General features: G+C 47.1%; 1 protein-coding gene across 1 annotated transcript; it reads right to left on the bottom strand.

Annotated features, from left to right (window-relative positions):
* Nucleotides 1–7,003: 7,003 nt before the first annotated feature.
* Nucleotides 7,004–7,567, bottom strand: LOC102851680 (chromosome unknown open reading frame, human C16orf91). Its single transcript, XM_006901923.1, has 2 exons — nt 7,440–7,567; nt 7,004–7,355 (listed from the first exon to the last, which is right to left on the bottom strand). Exons 1-2 carry the CDS (start codon nt 7,565–7,567, stop codon nt 7,004–7,006), a joined length of 480 nt encoding a protein of 159 aa, XP_006901985.1.
* Between the last annotated feature and the right edge of the window lie 11,592 nt (nt 7,568–19,159).

Here is a 19,159-nt window from a genome sequence, read left to right as displayed (position 1 = left end):
GCTGGGCCGGCCCGCCCCCGCCCCTCCGGATCTCCCCCCGCGCCGAGCCCACCCGCGCCCCTCGCCCGGCCTGCCACGCCCCCGCCACGCCCCCGGACGGCGCGGCGCGGGAGGGGGCGGCCGCGAGCATCCCCATATCCCTGCATCCCGCATCATACATGGACCACCGAGCCTGTGCCCACAGCTTGGCCGACGCAGCAGGAGGCGCAGCACAGGAGAAGGCGGCCGGTGAGCATCCTTGCACCCAGCACCCCGCATCCTGTATCCCCACATCCCTCGCCGACCGCTATGCTTGCGTCCACAGCCTCGCCGGCGCAGCGCAGGAAGGGGCGGCCTGTGAGCATCCCTGCACCTCGCATCCCGCGCGGACTGCTGTGCCTGCATCCACATCCTCGCAGGCGCGGCAAACAGCGAGGATCACCGAGCCCGCGTCCACAGCCTTGCCAGCACCACAAAGTCCCGTGCAGAAAGGAGAGGCCTGTGAGCATCCCTGCCCTCCACATGGATCCCTGACCTCGCGCCTACGGCAGGCAGGCATGGCAAATGCCGCGAGAGAGGTTGGCCCACAAGCATACCTGCATTCTAGCATCTTACATCCCGCGCGGACCACCGAGTGCACCGAGTGCAGCCTCCATACACTGCAGGACAGGAACATTCAACATGGGCAGCACTTGTCCCCCTTGCCCCCAGCACCTTCCCTGCCCTGCCCATCATCCCACCCTTTCTACCCCAGGCATTGTACAAACTCAGAAACCCACCCGGGACACAGGCCACACACTCTCTCAGCTTCCACATACTGAGGTCTCAATGCTGAGGCCACAAGCACTGAGTGATTCCAACGACACTGCAGAACAAAGTAGAGCTGTCTGGAGCTGTCTCGTATGGTTTCCACGGCTGGTATCTTCACTGGAGCAGGCTGTCACATCTCTCTCTCTCAGGGGGGTTCCCAGGGCCCACTTTTGAGTTAGCAGCCAAATGCTTTAACTGGTGCACTACCAGAGCTCCTGTGTAATAGGTGTAGGCTTCGTTTACCAGATGATAAAATGTGATGGTGATGATAGTCATACAAGTCTACAAATGGTTTGTAGGGTTTTTTTGTAACCTTCAAATAGTGTCCATTAAAAGAGTGAATTGAATAGAATGTGAATTGTATCTTAATAATAAAGCTGGGTTTCCTCTTAATCTGAGGCGTGTACACACACACACACACACACACACACCCCCATACCAGCTGGGTGTTAGGTTGATGGCGCAGGAATGTATCTAAGGTGGGAACGCAGGAAAGCAGGCAGCCCCTCACATTCCAAGAGGGCCTTGGAAGTATATGTTTGGGACACAATGGGCATGAAACAGTCTTTTATTAAATTATTATTTTTAACTTGGTTTGCATATAAGTATGAAACATTATTAAAAATTAAATTCAGATAAAGATTTACCTACAAAGAAAAGATGCCACCGAGTTATTTAGCAAAAAATGTAGATTACCTTACAGTCTGATTGTTGAAATATGCTTAAATTAGGAGTCTTACTGGCATAGTGGGTTAAGAGCAGATAGTCCAAACCCACCAGCTGCTCTGCTGGGGAAAGAGGACACATTTACTCCCCTTAGGGGTTGAAGCCTTGGAGACTGAACAGGGCAGTTCTGCTGTGCCTCACGGAGAGCAGGGACTTCAAGTTGCAATGGACTTGAGTAGTGAGAAAAGAATGTCATCATGGCTTAATAACTATCTATTTAATGGTATGGATTTTTTTTTTTAAAAAAAGGTATAAATTGTGGAATGGAAAACTAATTTGTGCTGTAAATTTTCATCCAAGATAAAACAAAACAAAATTTCATCCAAGGTATAATAAAAAAAATACTATGTTGTGGAATTAATTACTATTTAACTTATTTAATACAAAAAAAGGAATAAGAAAGGAAAACATGAAAATATATACATATATTTGCAAGAAATTAAAGCACTCTAACTATAGCCTTCTCTCCTGAAAAAAAAAATTAAAAATCACAGTCTAAGAACTGATTTGCAAAGTGCCGTTTAGTTGTTAAAACAGCAAGAAACAACAGAAAATCATTTTTAAAATGAAAAAGTTCCCATATTTGCTCTCAATTAGGCTAACTTTTAAAATACAAATAATATAAAGGATCCATAACTAGTAGGATGGGCTTCTCTGTACCCTCACATTTTCCAAATGATGACTTCTACAAACATTGTTTAGATACTGAAATTAAAACACTAAATATTATTCCCTGGGATGCAAGGGTATGGAAATGTACCATCAGGTCTGTTTGAGCCTGAGTTGTTTTGTTTTTTTAAAAGTGTAGTAAATACAGAGTAACATACATTACAAATAATAGATCCCAACTCATAGTTCATTATCCTTAGTGGGCTCTACAACAAAACAAACTTACAAAGAAGATCAAGAGCATTCTATTTTCAGAAGAAAGTAGCTAGAGAACAGACGGGACAGAGCTCATGAATTTTTCTCAAGAGACATAGACATTTCTAGAAGGGGAAAATGGGCAATCTCCTACCAAGCAATTTACAAACGTGGAAACTAAATAGAGGGTCAGCTTTTAGTCAGTTCTAACTTGACTGCAATGAACTGAGAGTAGACAGGATGTCAGAAGAAAGAAGTCTAGGATAATTCTAAGGGTCTTGAGCTTGAGAGGGTTGGGTGGAGTGTAATGAAACGAAATGACATATGGAAGAAAGGAAAGCAGTTCTGGTGGCACAATATATGTTACACTGCTAACTGAAAGGTCATTGGTGTGAATCCATCAGCTAACCCATAAGGGAAAGATGGGCTGTTTCCTTCCACAAAGATGTACAGAAACCCAATAAAGGATCACTGTGAGGTGGAATTAGCTTGAGAGTAGCGGGAATTCTGGGTTTGCGTGGAACAAAACTGAAGAAAGAATGGGGAAGTAAATTCCAACTTGTAAGTGACATATTCAAGGATTCTGTGAGCCTGTTCAGTATCCATGGTAGAGTTGGGAGGGAGGCACTGGGAGAGCGCAGACAAGGAAGTCAGGAGCTCAAGATGAAGGGATTTGGGGTTCTCTGCTGTGAAGGTGGTGGGAAAGAGGCTTCTCTTCACCCATTGTTTTCACTAAAACTGTGACAAGTTGTAAAGACGTCAAGTGTCATTTTAGTACTTTTGAAGAATGTTCTTTAAACTGCTGTTCTTAAAAAAGGTATTACTTCTGTAACACCAGGGTTTTCCTTGTTATGTGTTCAGTTGCCTACAACTCATTGTGACCATATGTACAATAGCTCTGAACCCTGCCGTGTCCTGCCTGAGCCAGTCTGTTTCTGACACACCTAACCCGGTCATCCCAGTTACTGTGTCAATCCATCTCTTCTAGAGTTTTCCCCTCTTCTGCTGTCCTTCCACCCAAATCATTTTACATTTGTTTGACCTTTTTCTTGGAGAGAATGTAAACCACTGCCCTGTTGTCTAAGACTGCTCATCAGAAGTAACATCTAGTTAATTTTTTCCTTGAAAGGATTCTTTTTTACTCTTTTTTTAAAAAAATTTTCTCCTCCTCTGCCCAACAATTGGTCATTTTTATCATCTCACACAATTTCCATCCTAGCAGGTAGCCCCCTACAGAGTTTACTAAGTGCTTATATGACAGTGTCATATGCAAAGCATTTTGGGAGACAGAAAAGCTATTGCTCTGTGTGGACATAAGGCTGCATACACTCAATTGTCTCATCTGCATGTGACAGTTGGAATAAACACATCTGTCTTGGAAGCAACTAGAGTGCTCCTTAGCATCGAGGATGGTGAGATTTCATCTCACATAGTTTGCACACATCATCAGGAAGGGCCTGTCCCTGAGAAGAGAATAAGACTTGGTGAGCAAACGTGAAGAAGACTCTCCACAAGATGGAATGACATGGTGGCTGTAACAATGGGTTGAAGCACAGTGTTGATAGTGAAGATGGCACAGCACTGGGCAGTGTTACAGGCTTCTGCAGGAGTCAGAATCAATTCAACAGCACCTAACAACTATGAAGGAAGCTAAATAAGGAAAAGATGGGAGAAAAACAGCCTAGCAGCACCCCTTCAAATCCCAGAAGTGGAAAGTTCTGCCTCTGTTGTGAGCTAGTCTCTGATTTTCCTCGGTGGAGCTGCTACAATAACAAAGCTTAGCCATGTGTCTGGTGTGAAGTTATAAATGGAGAAAACTCTGTTTCCCACCTTGGATACACTGAGGGTCTTTTGTATGTAATGTGATGTCACATCAAAAACACTGTTCCTGGGGGGGAAGGATTGTAAAACAATGAAAGAATTTTACTTTTACTTTTCAAAGAGGGTAGTGTAGCCCCCGGCGCGCCTCCCCGTGGTGCCGGGGGTTACGCTGCTGCGCAAGAGCATGAGTTATCGCATAACTGGGGCCCCAGCCCGCTGCAGGCAGCCCTTTTAACCGCGAGCGACACGCCAGCAGACCAGGCCTTTGCCGGGGTTTGCCTCTTGGGTCTCAATTCTTAGGATGATCCCTTTGGGAACTGATAGTAGGCTCCTCGACTATTGCGTTTCCTGTGTGTGCTGTCATCTAATAAACTTTAGGTGTTATTTAAAAAAAAAAAAAAAACCAAAGAGGGTAGTGTACTGGGGGGAGGATTGGGAGGGAAGGAAAGTGCAACAGTGAATGAATGGAAATCCAAAGTCTCTGTAAATTTTCATTGAAATTATTAATAAAGTAAAAAAAAAGCATTAAAAACAACCCCAAAACACTGTTCCTAACTACGCTTTTCTAACATTGAATAGGCATGCTTACAAAGAGCCTGATAGGTAGCCAGTGAAGCATTTGGAGGTTACCTCAGACCAACTGCACATTGCATTCTCTTCCCTTTGCTTATCTTTTGCTTAATTTTCTGGATAAAATAGGTACTGCTTTGGTAAAAAAAGTGACTTTCAGTTCAAATAGTTTTGTGGTTTTTTCCCCCCTAAGTGTCAGTTCTGTACAAATGCAGCTTGAGCTCTGGTCATTATTGCCTGTACCATACAAATACAAGAAACTGAGAAAGGTTGGAAGGTGCAGGGCACGCACACGTGCGCGCACACACACACAAAGACACTCCCTGCCCTCCCATTCCCATCCCTATCCCACACGCCCTTCTGTGAAGTGATCTTGTTCATGAGGTTTGAGAGGGTCAAACCACAAAAATGAAACTTCAAACACCCAAAGATGTTGGGTGGGAGGGGAAAGGAGATGTGGTTAGAGCAGGGATCCCTCCTCCCCCTGGGTCACACTCTCCCACCCTCTTCCAAGGGATGAAATGCTTGGGCCAGGATGGGGCCCAAATACACCTGCCCTCCCCCACCAGCACATATACCTAAGGGCTTGGACATGCTTGTGTGTACACACACAGCACATATGCACATGTAGATCCAAGCACATGAAGCTGTGTGTATTATGCTCCTGACATGTACAGTTCAGGCACCATGTGCCACAGCACTGCCATATCTTCACACTCACTTTAAGGCTGCAGAACTGAGGTCCTAAATTTCATTTCCCTAGAGAAGTCAAGGAAAGTAAAACAAGGTCGTTGGTTGGAATGACAGTTGCTGACACCAAAGAGCTTGCAAATGAATAGCCAGTCACACCATATCAGATAAAGGGAGTCTTCACTCTACTCTTGCTGGAGCTTTATCACAGGAGTCAGCCGAGATGGGTCTTCCTCAAAAAAATGAGCATGTTTCCAAACCTTCATCTCCCTCACAGAGTAATTTACAAAGAAGTGGGAAACAAAAGAGGGAGTTAAGCACCAAAGATTGAGAAGGTGGTTCACAATTTAACATGAAGTTCTGTATAGATGGCTCATAGTAAACTTGTTCTTGTGTAAGTCAAATACTTTTTATTATTATCTTTTATAATCAGTTTCTTTATAAACCCAAACTTTGAACACAGATCGAATCTAGGCATGACTATACCAAACAACAGTAACATTAGCACATTATGTGCTACATTGTGTACAGTATGTATTTGTGAGGATAAGATGTAAGAAACAAATACATAGCTGGTAAGTGGAGCTCACTATTACCCTAGAAGCAGAGTAGTTACAATATGTATTTTTAAGCATTCTATTTTAGCAACACTTCCAATTAACTTCAGCACCACAGACTCACTGAAGTAAAATTTCCAGTGGAAGTCCAAGTGCATTAAACCATCTCTTAATGCACTTTATTTCAAAATTATGCTGACTTTTCTTAATAAGTAGTCACTTTAGGAAAAAAATTAGCCTTTAAGTAAAAAAATTTGGCAAATGGCGGCATTCACTTGGTCTATTCCACTCAGAATGATTGTAAAGTTGCTAAAAATAAACCTCTGCAGAAACCTGAGAAAGCCTGTTTTCTCTAGAATCAGTGGATAAAGCATTTCTAAATTTTCATTGAGGTTTCTTTCCTCTCTTCCTCTTCTGGGAGGCGGGGGTGGGGGGTGGGGGGTGGAACACAACAGAAGTAGTGACACATGGCTGTTTGGCTGCTAAACCTCTTCCCCACCCACCTCAACCCTCTTTTTAAAATATGGAGGGAAGGAGGAAGGAATTCTCGTGATTCCGTGCCATCAAATTAAAATTTATTTTCAAAGTGTTAGTGAATAAAGCATCAAGGGATGGTGTAATATATTAATAAAGTAAAAAGCTACACTCTGCCAGCTACTCTGGCTTAGAGAGCAAAAATGTTGCAGAAATCACACAGGACCATAAGTGACATCGAGTAGCTTTGTGAATCAGAAGTGATATCCAACATAAACATGTTGTACAAATAAATCGAAAAATCCAACAGCACTCGATGGGAACGAAATCTTTCTTACATATCTGGAAAGCACCTGGGATGGATTCACTGGAATCAAGTATCAGGCAAGGCGCACAATTCCATGTGCTGAAGGTCTGTCTGTTCTGCTTTCAGGCAAGTTTGCCATTCACCAAGCCCTACAGGGCTGGGGACGCAGAAATTATAATCATTAAAGCAGACAGCGGGCACTCCATTATATCCTCGCAGTGACATGCTCCTCGAAGCGATCCCTGGGCTCTGGTTCTTCCTCCAGCTCCTCGCTTAACCACGCATCTGAACTGCTTTCCCGCCTGAGGTAGCACCAAACGACGAAAGCCAGGAGGGAGAAGCTCAAGGGCAGCACTTTCCACCAGGGCCGCTGCTGCATCTTGCCCAGTGAATGTTCCACCCTCCAGCGGGATGGGTTGGCTTTGCTAGAGGAAAACGGTATAGGCTGGTAAAGGTCTTTCTCTGCCTCTGTCACTCTCTGGACTCGAGCTTGGCCACCGGAGGTCGAATGTGAGCTCGGGGAGGACCACCGCGCGAACCTCAGCGCCCGGGCGGCCCTGAAAGAGAGAGACGAGTGAGCGCTGGGCCCATCCTCCCGCCTGCTCCCGCCCTCGGCCGCGCCAAGACCGTGCAGAGCTCACCCGGCCGCCGGCGAACACAACACGCGATTCATCCAGCCGTCCAACCCCCGCTCCACACAGCGGCGCACTGCGCTCTCGTCACTTCCGTCGCGCAAAACCGGAAACAAGACGCTACTCCAGGCGGCCATTCACGACAGCAGAACGTGAGCCCATTCGCGCACAGGAAATGACGCATGATTTTGGCGGCCTCTTCTGCCGTAGGTTCCGTCCTCAGGCGGCTGGGAGTGCTTGCTGGGAAGTGTAGTTCGTGATTCTGTCTGAAGTGGATTATTCCTTTGGGTCTCTAAGCAGCAATACCGGAGTAGAGGGCGTAGGACAAAGGCTCCTACCAAGAAGTAGCTTACACTCGCGGAGCGTCTCAGTCCTCTTCGCCTTTGAGGAGTATAAAGGTGCTGCTGCTGGAAGGGCTTCGGCTATGGCAGAGACGCAGACTTCACTCTACATGCAGCCCTTTGCCCCCATCAGACAGCGTGATGGCGGCATGAGCTAAATAGAGTTTATGTACAGGACGATAATAAAAGTTAAGCAGATGACACAACCCGGCTTGCTGAAACTGAGGCGGGTCAAGGACTGCAGCCTTCAATATGGCTTGAAGCTCAACCTCAAGAAAACAAAGATTCTCACCACTGGGCTGATTGGTAGCATCATGATGGATGATGAAGAGATTCAGGTTGTTGACAGCTTCAGTTTGCTTGGCTCTACAATCAACACTCTTGGTACCAGCAGCCAGGAAATTAAAGACTAATTGCACTGGTAAAGTCGGTTTTCAGAGACCTCTCCAAGGTACTGAGCAGCAACGATGTCAGTCTGAAGACTAAGGTGTACTTGGTCCAGGCCATGGTCTTTGCAATTACTTGCTATGCGTTAGAGAGCTGGACAGTGACTAGGAGTGATAGAAGGAGAGTTGAGGACTTTGCGCTTTGGCACTGAAGAAGAGTATTGAATATACCATAGACTGCTAGAACAAAAAACAAGTTCGTCCTCGAGAGGGTGAAGCCAGGCTGCTCCTTGGAAGCAAGGATTCTGAAGCTCTGCTGGCAAGGCGGAATCAGTCGTTGGAGAGGGACGTCATGCTTGGGAGGGTAGAGGGACAGTGCAGGAGAGGAAGACTCAATGAGATGGATTGATTCCATCACTAGGATAATGGGGATAGGCGTGTCGGGAACAGTAAGATTGGCACAGGATAGAGCAGAGTTTAGGGCTATTGTACATAGGGTTGCTATGAGTTGCAAGCGACTTGCCAGCACATAACAACAATATAAGGTTTTGTTGGATTTTTTAATGCACATTATCTGTTTTATTGAGATAACAGTCTCATCACACATAATCCAAGAATATATAAATGATGTTGTTGCTGTTATGTGCCGTCAAATCACCTGTGACTCATAGCGATCCTATTTATGACAGCTCTGAAGCGTGCCTTGTCTTGAGCCAGTCTCACTGTCTCTGATACACCAACCCCCACTGCCCTTGTTATTGTATCAATCCATCTCATCCGGGATCTCCCTCCATCCTTCTTTTTTTTTTTTTTATTGTTGTTGTTTTCCCTCCATCCTTCTGAACATGATGTCCTTCTTCAAGGATTGGTCACTCCTGGCCACATGCCCAGAGTATGTGAGAGGGAGCTTCAAAATACTAGCCTCCAAGAAGAAACTTGGTTTCATCCTCTCTAAGGCAGATTGATTTATTTTCTTGGTAGTTCATGGTCTGTTCAAGGCTCTTCTCCAGCACCACAACTCAAAGGCATCAATTCTTCTATTATCCTTCATCATTATCCAGCTCTCTGATGCATAGCAAGAAATAACGAATATACAAATAGTATATAATATAGAATATTATGAATTGTATATTACGAATATACAAATAGAAATATAATCAAATGTGTTCAAACATTATAACCAATGATGCCACACTTGCCTATGATCTCACTGATATAAATTCACATCTATACCTCAGTGGCCACCAAACCATTCAGCAGAACTTTCTTAACTGAGCTGTTTGAAGCAAACAATTTGAGTGCTATTGACTCATTTTTTCAGGTTCTGAACAGCAGGGATTGGAGAAATCGGCTGCACCTTGGCATAGTGCCAAAATGTAGCCAATTCTCCACCAGCTTACAGACAAATTGGAACATGATTCTAGAGCCACAAGCCCTAGCAAAAGGGTGAATGTCATTGCATAGCAATGAGCTATGCAAGTTTCTTTAACCTGACTACTCAGGCTTAGTTGTAAGTTGCCTATGTTAGGTTACTCAGATATGTTGTTGTGTGCCATCAAGTCGGAAATGACAGACAGCTGATCCTCACTCTTGGCACCAGCAGCCAGGAAATCAAAACACGTATCGCGATGGGAAAATCTGCTGTTAGGGACCTCTCTAAAGTACTCAAGAGCAACGGTGTCTCTCTGGAGACTAAGATGTGCCTGATACAGGCCATGGTCTTTGCAATCACTTGTTATGCATCAGAGAGTTGGACAATGACTAGGGAGGACAGAAGGAGAATTGATGCCTTTGAGCTGTGGTGCTGGAGAAGAGTATTGAATGTACCATGGACTGCCAAGAAAACAAATTCATTCTGGAAAGGTTAAAACCAGGCTACTCCTTGGAGGCAAGGATTCTGGGGCTTCGTCTGACATACTTTGGACTTGTTGTAAGAAGAGACAGGTCCTTGGAGAGGGACATCATGCTTGGTAAGGTGGAGGGACAGCACAGGAGGGGAAGACCCTGTATGAGGCAGTGACTGGGGTAATCGCGATGGGTGTGTCAGAGGCCATGCGATTGGCACAGGATTGAGCAGGGTTTAGGGCTGTTGTGCATAGGGTTGCTATGAGTTGCAAATGACTCGACGGCACATAACAACAACAACAAATGAAAGAGAGATTGCCTAGCCGCCTCTCATGGAGCGCCTGCTGTGCCTTCAGAATTGTAGCGCAGATTCTTACCACTAGGCCACCAGAGCTAGTTGATCAAACTTAGGACAATAGTAAAAGTTGCCAATGTAAGGTCCTTTTCAACCTAATTGATTACCTAGCTGTGAGATTTATTCTAGAAACTAAGGCTTTACAATCCAGTCTCCTTGATATAAAAACACCAAACAAAACAAAACTGAGACATTCCCTGAAGAATGCACTATCAGCAAAGAAGCCTGCCTCAAATACCAAACTGAAGACATCTGACAGGCTTCATGGGAAGAAGTCATGGAACAAACAACCTTATCAGATCTCTGGGCACTTCCCTCCAGAACACTTCCCACATTCCTTTCCCTACCCACTCTCTTTGACTACCCTGTTAAAAAGCCTGCTCATTTCAAGATGTGAGAACTTTTTTTTTGTTTTGTTTTGTTTTTTTGGTTAACAAATAATCCTTTATTGAAATATTTTCATCTGTAGTTCCTTAGCTAGCTGGGCATTCCACAGCACCACTGTTGATGTCTCCTATGATGTCATGAGGGTGACGGCCATCAACATTGCAGCCCACAGATTGGGCAGTTCCCAGGATCTCTTTAATAGTTCCAGAGAGTTCTCTGGCTAAAGACCTGTGTCGCATCTGCCGGGCAATGCCAACAATCTCATCAAAAGTGATATTTCCACTGTGCTGAATATTTTTCTGCTTCTTTCTGTCTCTGGGTGGTTCCTTTAGGGCTTTGATGATCAGGGCAGAGGCAGAAGGCACCACTTCAATCTGGGCCTGTCTGTTCTGAATGGTCAGTTTCATTGTAATCCTTAGTCCCTTCCAGTCACCGGTGACCTTGGCAATGTCATCACCAACCTTTTTTGGAGACAGACCCAGGAGGCCGATCTTGGGGGCCAGAGCAGAAGTGGCACCGACTTCCCCACCGGTACACCTCAGGTACACGACTTTAATCTCTTTGGGGTCGAACTTGGGCGGCATGGCGGAGGCGGCTGGTGTCGGATGAACCCGGATGCGGGACGACCAAAGAAAGTTGCACCGAGGCCTCCTCCGAGCCCGAGAACGTTTTTTGAGGCATCCATGCTACTGCTTTCTCTCAGATTGCCAGCATCTGAACAAAGCGCTGTTAGAAGTTTCAATCCTTGTTTCTACTCCATGGGCTTGTTAGCCAGATGCTGTCTTTTTCTAGTTTTATGAGCCTGACCATGGGCCCTATCAACCCTTGCCAACCTCACTAAGTCAACAAGAAGGACCCAACGCCCTTTGCCATACTTGGGAGACCTGAGCCCGGGTTGTAGTTGTTGTTATTGTTGTTGTTAGGTTCCCTCGAGTCAACTAGGGCTCATAGTGACCTTCTCCTGCACCATCCTCACTATCTCTGATACACTCCAGCCTGTTGTTACAGGTATTGTGACTATTCCTTCTGTGATCTGTTTATTGACAAACCCTTTTCTTCCTTTTTAGTTGCCTCTCCTCCTTTCCCAGCATGATGTCCTTTTCCAAGGACTAGCCCCTCCTGATAATATAAAGCATGTTGGTGCTGGAGAAGATGATTGAATACACATGGACTGCTAGGAGAACAAACAGGTTCATTCTAGAGAGGGTGAAACCAGGCTGCTCCTTGGAGGCAAGGATTCTGAAGCTTTATCTGACATACTTTGGACATGTTGCAAGGAGGGTCCAGTCCTTGGAGAGGGACATCATGCTTGGGAGGGTGGAGGGACAGCGCAGGAGAGGAAGACCCTTGATGAGATGGATTGATTCAGTGATCGGGGTACTGGGGGTAGGTGTGTCAGAGACAATAAGATCGGCACAGGATAGAGAAGGGTTTAGGGCTGTTGCACATAAAGTGGCTATGAGTCGCAGGCAACTTGATGGCACATAACAGCATGTGAAACAAAGTTTCACCATTCTTGCCTCTAAGGAGCGCACCCTGGTTGCACTTCCTCCTAAGTAGATTTGTTTGTGCTTTTGGCAGTCCATGGAATATTCAGGACTCTTCTCCAGCATCACAATTCAAAGGCATTTGATTCTTCTTTGGTCTTCCTGAATCATTGTCCATTGTTCCGATGTATAGAAAGTAACTCTTTAAACTGACATCCTTGCTCTTTAGCACTCTGGAGAGGTCTCTGGCAGAGATTTTCCCAATGCAACATGATTTTTTGATTTCTTGACTACAGATAATGATTGCAGATCCAAATAAAATTAAAATCACTGACACTTCAACCTTTTTTCCACCTATCGCAATATTCCTATTGGTCCAGTAGTGGGGATTTTTGTTTTCTTGATGTTGTGATGCAATCTATATTTAAAACTGTAATCTTTGATCTTCTGCAGCAGGTGCTTCAAGTTCTCTTTACTTTCAGCTAGCAGAGTTTTATCATCTTCAGAACACAGACTGCTGATGAGTCTTCCTCCAATCTTGGTGGCACATTCTTCTTCATATAGTCCTACTTTTCAAATGGCTTTCTCAGCAAAAATACAGATTGAGGAGGCATGGATATAGGACACAATGCTGATGCAAACCTTTCCTGATGGTGCAGCCATCTTGAACAGTGACCCATGTGGCAGTGACAGCAGTATCCACAGCAGATGACAAGGTTGCAAAACAGAATTGAAACATCTCATAGGAAGAACAGAATCATGAACAGTGCAGCATGATCATCTTGAATAGTTATCTGCTTGGTGTAGGAACCCAGCAAGGCAACGGCAGAAGCATGGGTATGCACACAGCTGAAACGGTCCAGGGGCACACCTGAAACTGGAGCAATTCCCAAGCCCTGTCTCCTATCATGACTCCAGGCATAGATGCTGGTGACTCCATGCAACATCCATCATGATCCCTCCCCCTCATGTGGTGGTCAGTACAAGGCTGTTCCAAACCCCAGGAGTGGAGACAGAGTCTGGCCTGGGACCCCAGGGGGAGGAGCACATTATGGTGACAGATGGTCACACATCCCTGTCTTCAATGCAGCCTTTTTGTCATGGGAGAAGCTTTCTCCTGCACCTGCTTCCAGCAGGAGAAGCATCAGAGTTTGGGGACAAAATTGAGTCCACCAGTAACTCAGGAGGTGCTTGGGTGCACGTCTGCGTCCCCACCCCAAACACCCTGGGCCACATTCTGATCCGCTGTGTCTGCTCAGGTCCTCCTTGTAGAGCCCTGCCTCACATGTTCCAGTGGGCCCCAGAGTCCCACGTGAGTCACCACCAAACCAACCCATTGTGAGAGTGTTCGTTGCCAGATGGGTATAGGCTGGGTCATTCTGTCTACACAATTCAGCAGGCTTTCTGGAGGAGAGGACAACCAGAGGCCCTGGTTTAGAAGGGGAGCAGTGGGTAGGTGGCTGCCTGGTTGGAGTGTTTTAGGGACTATGAGCGTAAGCAGAATTCCCCAGAACTACAGAAAGTGGGCACCACTGGGAGGGTTGGGCGAGGCAGCACCAAGGGGCTACTGAGCCATCTCAGCCTCTACTGAGGTTATATTACAGAACAGAGTTTCAGATAGACCTTAGATCCTCAGCTTCCTTGTATGTAAAATGGTAGCCAATTTGTTAAATGCTGGACTGCTAACAGAAAGGTGGGAAGTTCAAACCTACCAACTTCTGGACAATGTGTGTGCCAAATGGAGAAATATTTTTTAAGTGCTGGACTACTAACAAGAAGAGGAGCAGTTCAGACCTACCAGTAGGTCTATTTAACAAAAGACACGGTAAAGATTACAAAACCCTTCATTTCCACTGGACTGCCTCACACTTCCAGTGGTCCTGTAGGCAGAGTAGAACTAACTGCCCCACAGGCCTTCCAAGGTACGTCTTTGTGGAAGCAAACTGCCTCATTGTTCTTTCATTGAGTGCCTAGTGGTTTGGAAGCACTAACCTTTGGGTTAGCAGATCAAGAAGTAACTATGACACCAGGACACATATTACTGATTATAGGTTAGAAAATCCCATGGGACAGCTCTCTCATATGGGGTTTCAGAGTTAGATTTAGGAAGCTTTGCTGGCCAAGTGGTAAAAAGTTGCACTGCCAACCCAAAGGCAAAGGCTTGACTCCACCAGCTACTCCTGGGGAGAAAGGCCATCTCCTCCCCAGCAAGTAATGTTGTTGCTGTTATGTGGCATCGAGTTGCCTGCGACTCATAGTGAAACCATGCACAATAGCTCTGAACTTTGCTCTATCCTGAGCCAGTCTCACTGTCTCTGACACACTTGTCCCCATTACCCCAGTTACTGTATCAATCTATCTCATCCAGGGTTCTCCTCCCCTGTGTTGTCCTTCCATCTTTTCCAAGCACGATATCCTTCTCCAAAGACTGGTGCCTCTTGGCCACATGCTCAAAGTATGTGAGACAGAACTTAAAAATCCTTGTCTCCAAGGAGCCACCTGGTTTCACCCTTCCCAGGACATATCTGTTTGTGCTCTTGGCAGGCAGTCCATTCCATGTTCAATATCATTCTCCAGCACCACAACTCAAAGGCATCAATTCTTCTTCTGCCATCCTTAGCCATTGCCCAACTCTCTAATGAAACCCCTTTGAAAACCCCCTGAGGGTCAGTTAGGAATCTGTACTGACTCAACAGGCACATAACAACGACGAGTTGGAATTAGCTTGATGGCACCCAGTAACAGCTTCACCTTACTTGGGTTATCCCCATGAGAGGGGACTCTTTCTCTATCACTAGTACTAAAAAGCCACCCACCCTGCAGGAACCCAGAGACTACTAACTACCTAGTCCTCCAACGCAGGTTTACCTGGACAGGAAAGATCACAGCTTCACGGGCTCTGAGTTGCCGTGGGTGCCAGCCCTCCTCTCCTGACCCTGAGACTGAGAAGGTGACAAGTGCCACAGTGAGCCGAGATGGCCTGTCAGGCTGAGCCCCTCCACACCACCCACACAGGTCTCAGCCATCACCTCAGCTCTGCTGTCTCCCAGCTCACCCGGAAGTCTCATCTCACTGGAGGTTTAATGTCTCTCTAATGGGGCCATGGTGGCAGCAGCCCTTGTGTGCTTAATGGTGGGGGTAATTTATTGTTGCACCTCTGGAGAGCTGACATATTGGAGCTATTGATTTTCCCCAGCGGGATCAACAGGCAGTTCAAGGGGCCTGAGCAGAACCTGGCCATAGACTAGCCTGGCCTCGTGGGAGGCCCTGCAGCTGAAGCAGCCTGCACCGGGGGAGCTTTGAGCAGTTAGGCACATGCCTAGTACCCAAGAACACTTCAGGGTCCAGTACACCTGCCCAATACCAACTGCCATCCTCCAACTCAGGCTCCGCAGTCACAAATACTGACCCTGTTCTCTACTGCTGGACTCCAGTCTGTCCTGAGCCTGGCCTACACTGATACAGGCCCAAAGGGTTAACCTGCTGACCTCCAAGATCCAGTCTCAAGCTTGTCTCTGTCCTCAAGCCCTTTCTGCTGGGTTCTATTAGCACTTGCCAGGCTCCTCTTGTCCCCCAGGAAAGGTGCTCCTGTCCATCTGTCCTGCCACCCGACACTCCATTTCTCCACACTGCACAACTCTTTGTCGTGGCTGAGCTTTCTTCGGGATCTCTGGGCCAGCAGCAGGGGTTTAGGGTGTCACCAGGAGAGGTGGAAGGAGCTGGGTTGTCTGTGGATTGCCCTGGCTGAGCCTGGCACAGGTTGGCATCTCTACTCTGCGCCAGCAGGAGGACCCAAAGCCCGGACAGAGCCTGGACCTGCAGATTGGAGGCCCAGAACAGGGCTCTGATAGGAAGGTTTGTGTGCTTGTGTGTGCACAGTGTGTAAGTTGTAGTGTAAAAACATGGGCTTGGAGGGGGAACAGGAGCCCCAGTGCAGTAGTGCATAGTATGTCCCTCTGCTAATTGAAAAGTTGGCAGTTTCAATCGATGAAGTGTTTTTTGGAAGAAGTCTCTTGAGATATAGATTTACAGCCTTGGAAACGGCAATGGGTTTGGTTTTGGGGTTTTTGGGAATAAGGTCTTGAAGGGCTGGGTCCTGCCCTCCTCCATTGCTGCCTCCTCACCCCCCTTCCTGCTGTCCTTATACTGCCTTTTTTTTAAATTGTTAGCTTTCGTTTCTGGTTTTGTTTCCACATCAAAGAGGGAAATAAATGCCTTGGTGGGAAATGTCCAAGTGCCATGTGCTTCACACAGTCCCACACAGTCACCCTTACCCTCATTCCGTACCACGTCCTCCTGCATGGTCCCACATCCTTCCTGCTCTTATGCATCCAGAGTGGTCACTGTGACAAACCACCTCACCCAGCGTGACCTGAAGCAATGCCCCGTTAGTATTGTGGGCTCTCCTGAGGCTGTGGTGGAGGTATCCCAGGCTGGCTCCTTTTGGAGGCATGAGAGTCCCTGAGTTCCTTGGCTCATGGCCTCCTGCCCCTTTAATGCCACCCACAGAGCATCTTATATTCACTCTCTTCCTTGCACTCATTCTCTTCCCTCCTCATACCTGCCTTCCTCATTCTTATGAATGCAATGGCCATGGTAGGTAACCCAGGATGTTCACCCACCTCAGGGTCCATAACTCGAGTCAGACTGCCAGGTCCCCTTTGCTGTGTGAGGTCACAGAGCCACAGGTCCTAGGAATGAAGGTGTGACATCTTTGGGGTGCTGCTCAGCATACCACACACAGGCTTACAGCTTTCAGTGTTCTTTGTGGGCCTAGGATTTCTCAAGGCTATTCCATTTCCTCTGCTGTGGGCCTCCTTCTGTGAGGGATGTGTGTATCCAATCTCCCAGACACTCTGGCCACTCTGTGTGCTCCTTGCACCCCAAGACTCTGAAGTCAGAGGGCAACTTTCACCTTCAATTGCAGTTCACTTGTCAATGCCCATGGGAGTCACAAGGAGGAAGCTCCACCTCTCTCTGGGACCTCAGAGTTAGCCAAAGTCCAGTCCCCAGCCCTCCCTCCCCGAGTCCTTCCTCAGCTAGGTGACAGAGGCTACTGCCTTCAAGTGGCCACTGGCAAGACTGACTCCCAACCATTGGAGCCTCCTCTCCCTGGTCTTGGCTAAGTGTGTTTGGGGTGCTGCTCTTAGAAGGAAGTGGCCTGGCTGGGGCAGGAACATCTATGGCCAAGACCTTGGTATGCACATAGGGCTAGAGTCTCTGAGGAGACCACTGGTCAAGCTTGAGGTCAGTCCCTAGGGGACAAGGATTGTACAGGGTGCATTAGTAAGATGCTCTTACGCCAAAAAGACCATCACTACTGGTCATGCCTGAGGCAAGACAAGGCTGTCCTGGGTCCTCAGTGTGGCCATCCCCACCTATAATTTCCTCTGCATCCTGAAAAAGCCTCCTCTCCCAGGTACAACACCAGGACACATTATTATGTGGTGCCCACAGCTCACGGACCACTAACAGTATTTCACCAGCCTGGCCTCCAGGTGTGATTTTTCAATCTCCTGTCTCCCCACCCTGAGTCAGGAGTCCATACTCAAGCACTGAGCATCTGTGTCAGCCCTCCTGGGAGGTGGGAGCCAGCCTGGGGCCATCCTTACATGGTGCAGTCAGCTGCTGAGAGGATAGAGCTTAAAGTACACTCATGGGCACCTTGTAAGAAAGGCCTGGAAATCTACTTCCCAAAAAATTAGCCACTGAAAACCATATGAAACACAGTTCTGCTGTGACACAGTGGCCATTAGTTGGAGCTGCATTTACAACAACTCATTTTTAGTAGCCACTGGCCAATGTAACTAACAAAAGCCCTTGATTGTTGGAAGGATAGGGGTTCAAATTCCCTCAGATTTTCAATTAAAGGATAGAGGTTTGAGACCACCTGAAAGTCCCTCAGAAGAAAGGCCTGGCAATCTTTTGGTGAAAAAGAAAAAGATCAGTCACTGAAAATTCTATGGAACACAGTTCTGTTTATTACATGTGGGGCTGCCATAACTCAGGACCAGTTCCAAAGCAACTGTTTTTTAGTGACTGGAGGCTGGCACTCACTCAGAAGCACCTTGTAAGAAAGGCCTGGCCATCTACTTCCCCAAAACATTAGTCCCTGAAAGCAGTTCTACTCTGACAAAGGCAGAGTTGTCATGATCTGGACCAGACTCCATGCCAACTGGTGTTTGTTTGGTTTTTTTTTTTTTTTTTGAGACACTGGGTCATGATTTCAGAAAGCCCCCTAGACTGCTAAATGAAAGGGTAGAAATGTGAGTCCCCCTAGAGCTCCCTAAGAAGAAAGGGCTGGCAACCTATTTCCCCAGAACTAATGCTGACAACGCTAAGTAGCAGTTCTACATGACACACACAGACAGTGGGGGTAGAGGGTCACCATCCACTGGAACCAACTCTACAGCATCTGTTCCCTAACAGTCGCTGGGTGGCACAATCAGCTCACACTCATTCTTAACAACTACCTAAGAGGACAGAGGTTTGAGTCCACCCAGAAGACCTCAGAGAGGAGACCAGCTATTTCCAATTGAGAGACTGACCACCAAAAGCCCCATGGAGTGCAGTTCTTCTCTGAGACACAAAGAGCTGCTAGGAGTGTGGGCTGCTCCACAGCATCCAGGGAAACTGGGGCCAGGTGGGGTGCTGTGGTGATCCCTCCTCACCACCCCATGGCTGGGCCCTGTTACTGGCAGGTTAGGAGGCCGGATGTGCTCTGAAGGAGGCTACTCCAGAAGTCAAAATAGCATGAAATTTAATTTTCCGCCTATTTGACACGACCAGGTCGGGCCCCCATTGCCTCAGAGATAAGGGGCCTCGGGTTCCAGGCAGGAGCCAGCTGGGCCCGAGGCAAACACTCCAGGGTCCCCAGGCAGGCGGCAGCCAGGTGAGGCCCTTCTGAGCATGCCCCCCCCCCCCCCCC

Source organism: Elephantulus edwardii, unplaced genomic scaffold (genome assembly GCF_000299155.1).
Source record: "Elephantulus edwardii isolate Elephantulus edwardi_28Jun2011 unplaced genomic scaffold, EleEdw1.0 scaffold00350, whole genome shotgun sequence".
In the NCBI taxonomy this organism is placed as follows: Eukaryota; Metazoa; Chordata; class Mammalia; order Macroscelidea; family Macroscelididae; genus Elephantulus; species Elephantulus edwardii.
The sequence above is the reverse complement of the archived record's forward strand: the minus strand, read 5'-3'. Positions and strand labels throughout refer to the sequence as shown.

Coding starts and splice junctions, on each gene's coding strand:
- LOC102851680 (XM_006901923.1), bottom strand. CDS start 7,567: ATGGCCGCCTGGAGTAGCGTCTTGTTTCCGGTTTTGCGCGACGGAAGT. Junction 7,356..7,439: donor TTGTGTTCGCCGGCGGCCGG/GTGAGCTCTGCA, acceptor TCTCTCTTTCAG/GGCCGCCCGGGCGCTGAGGT.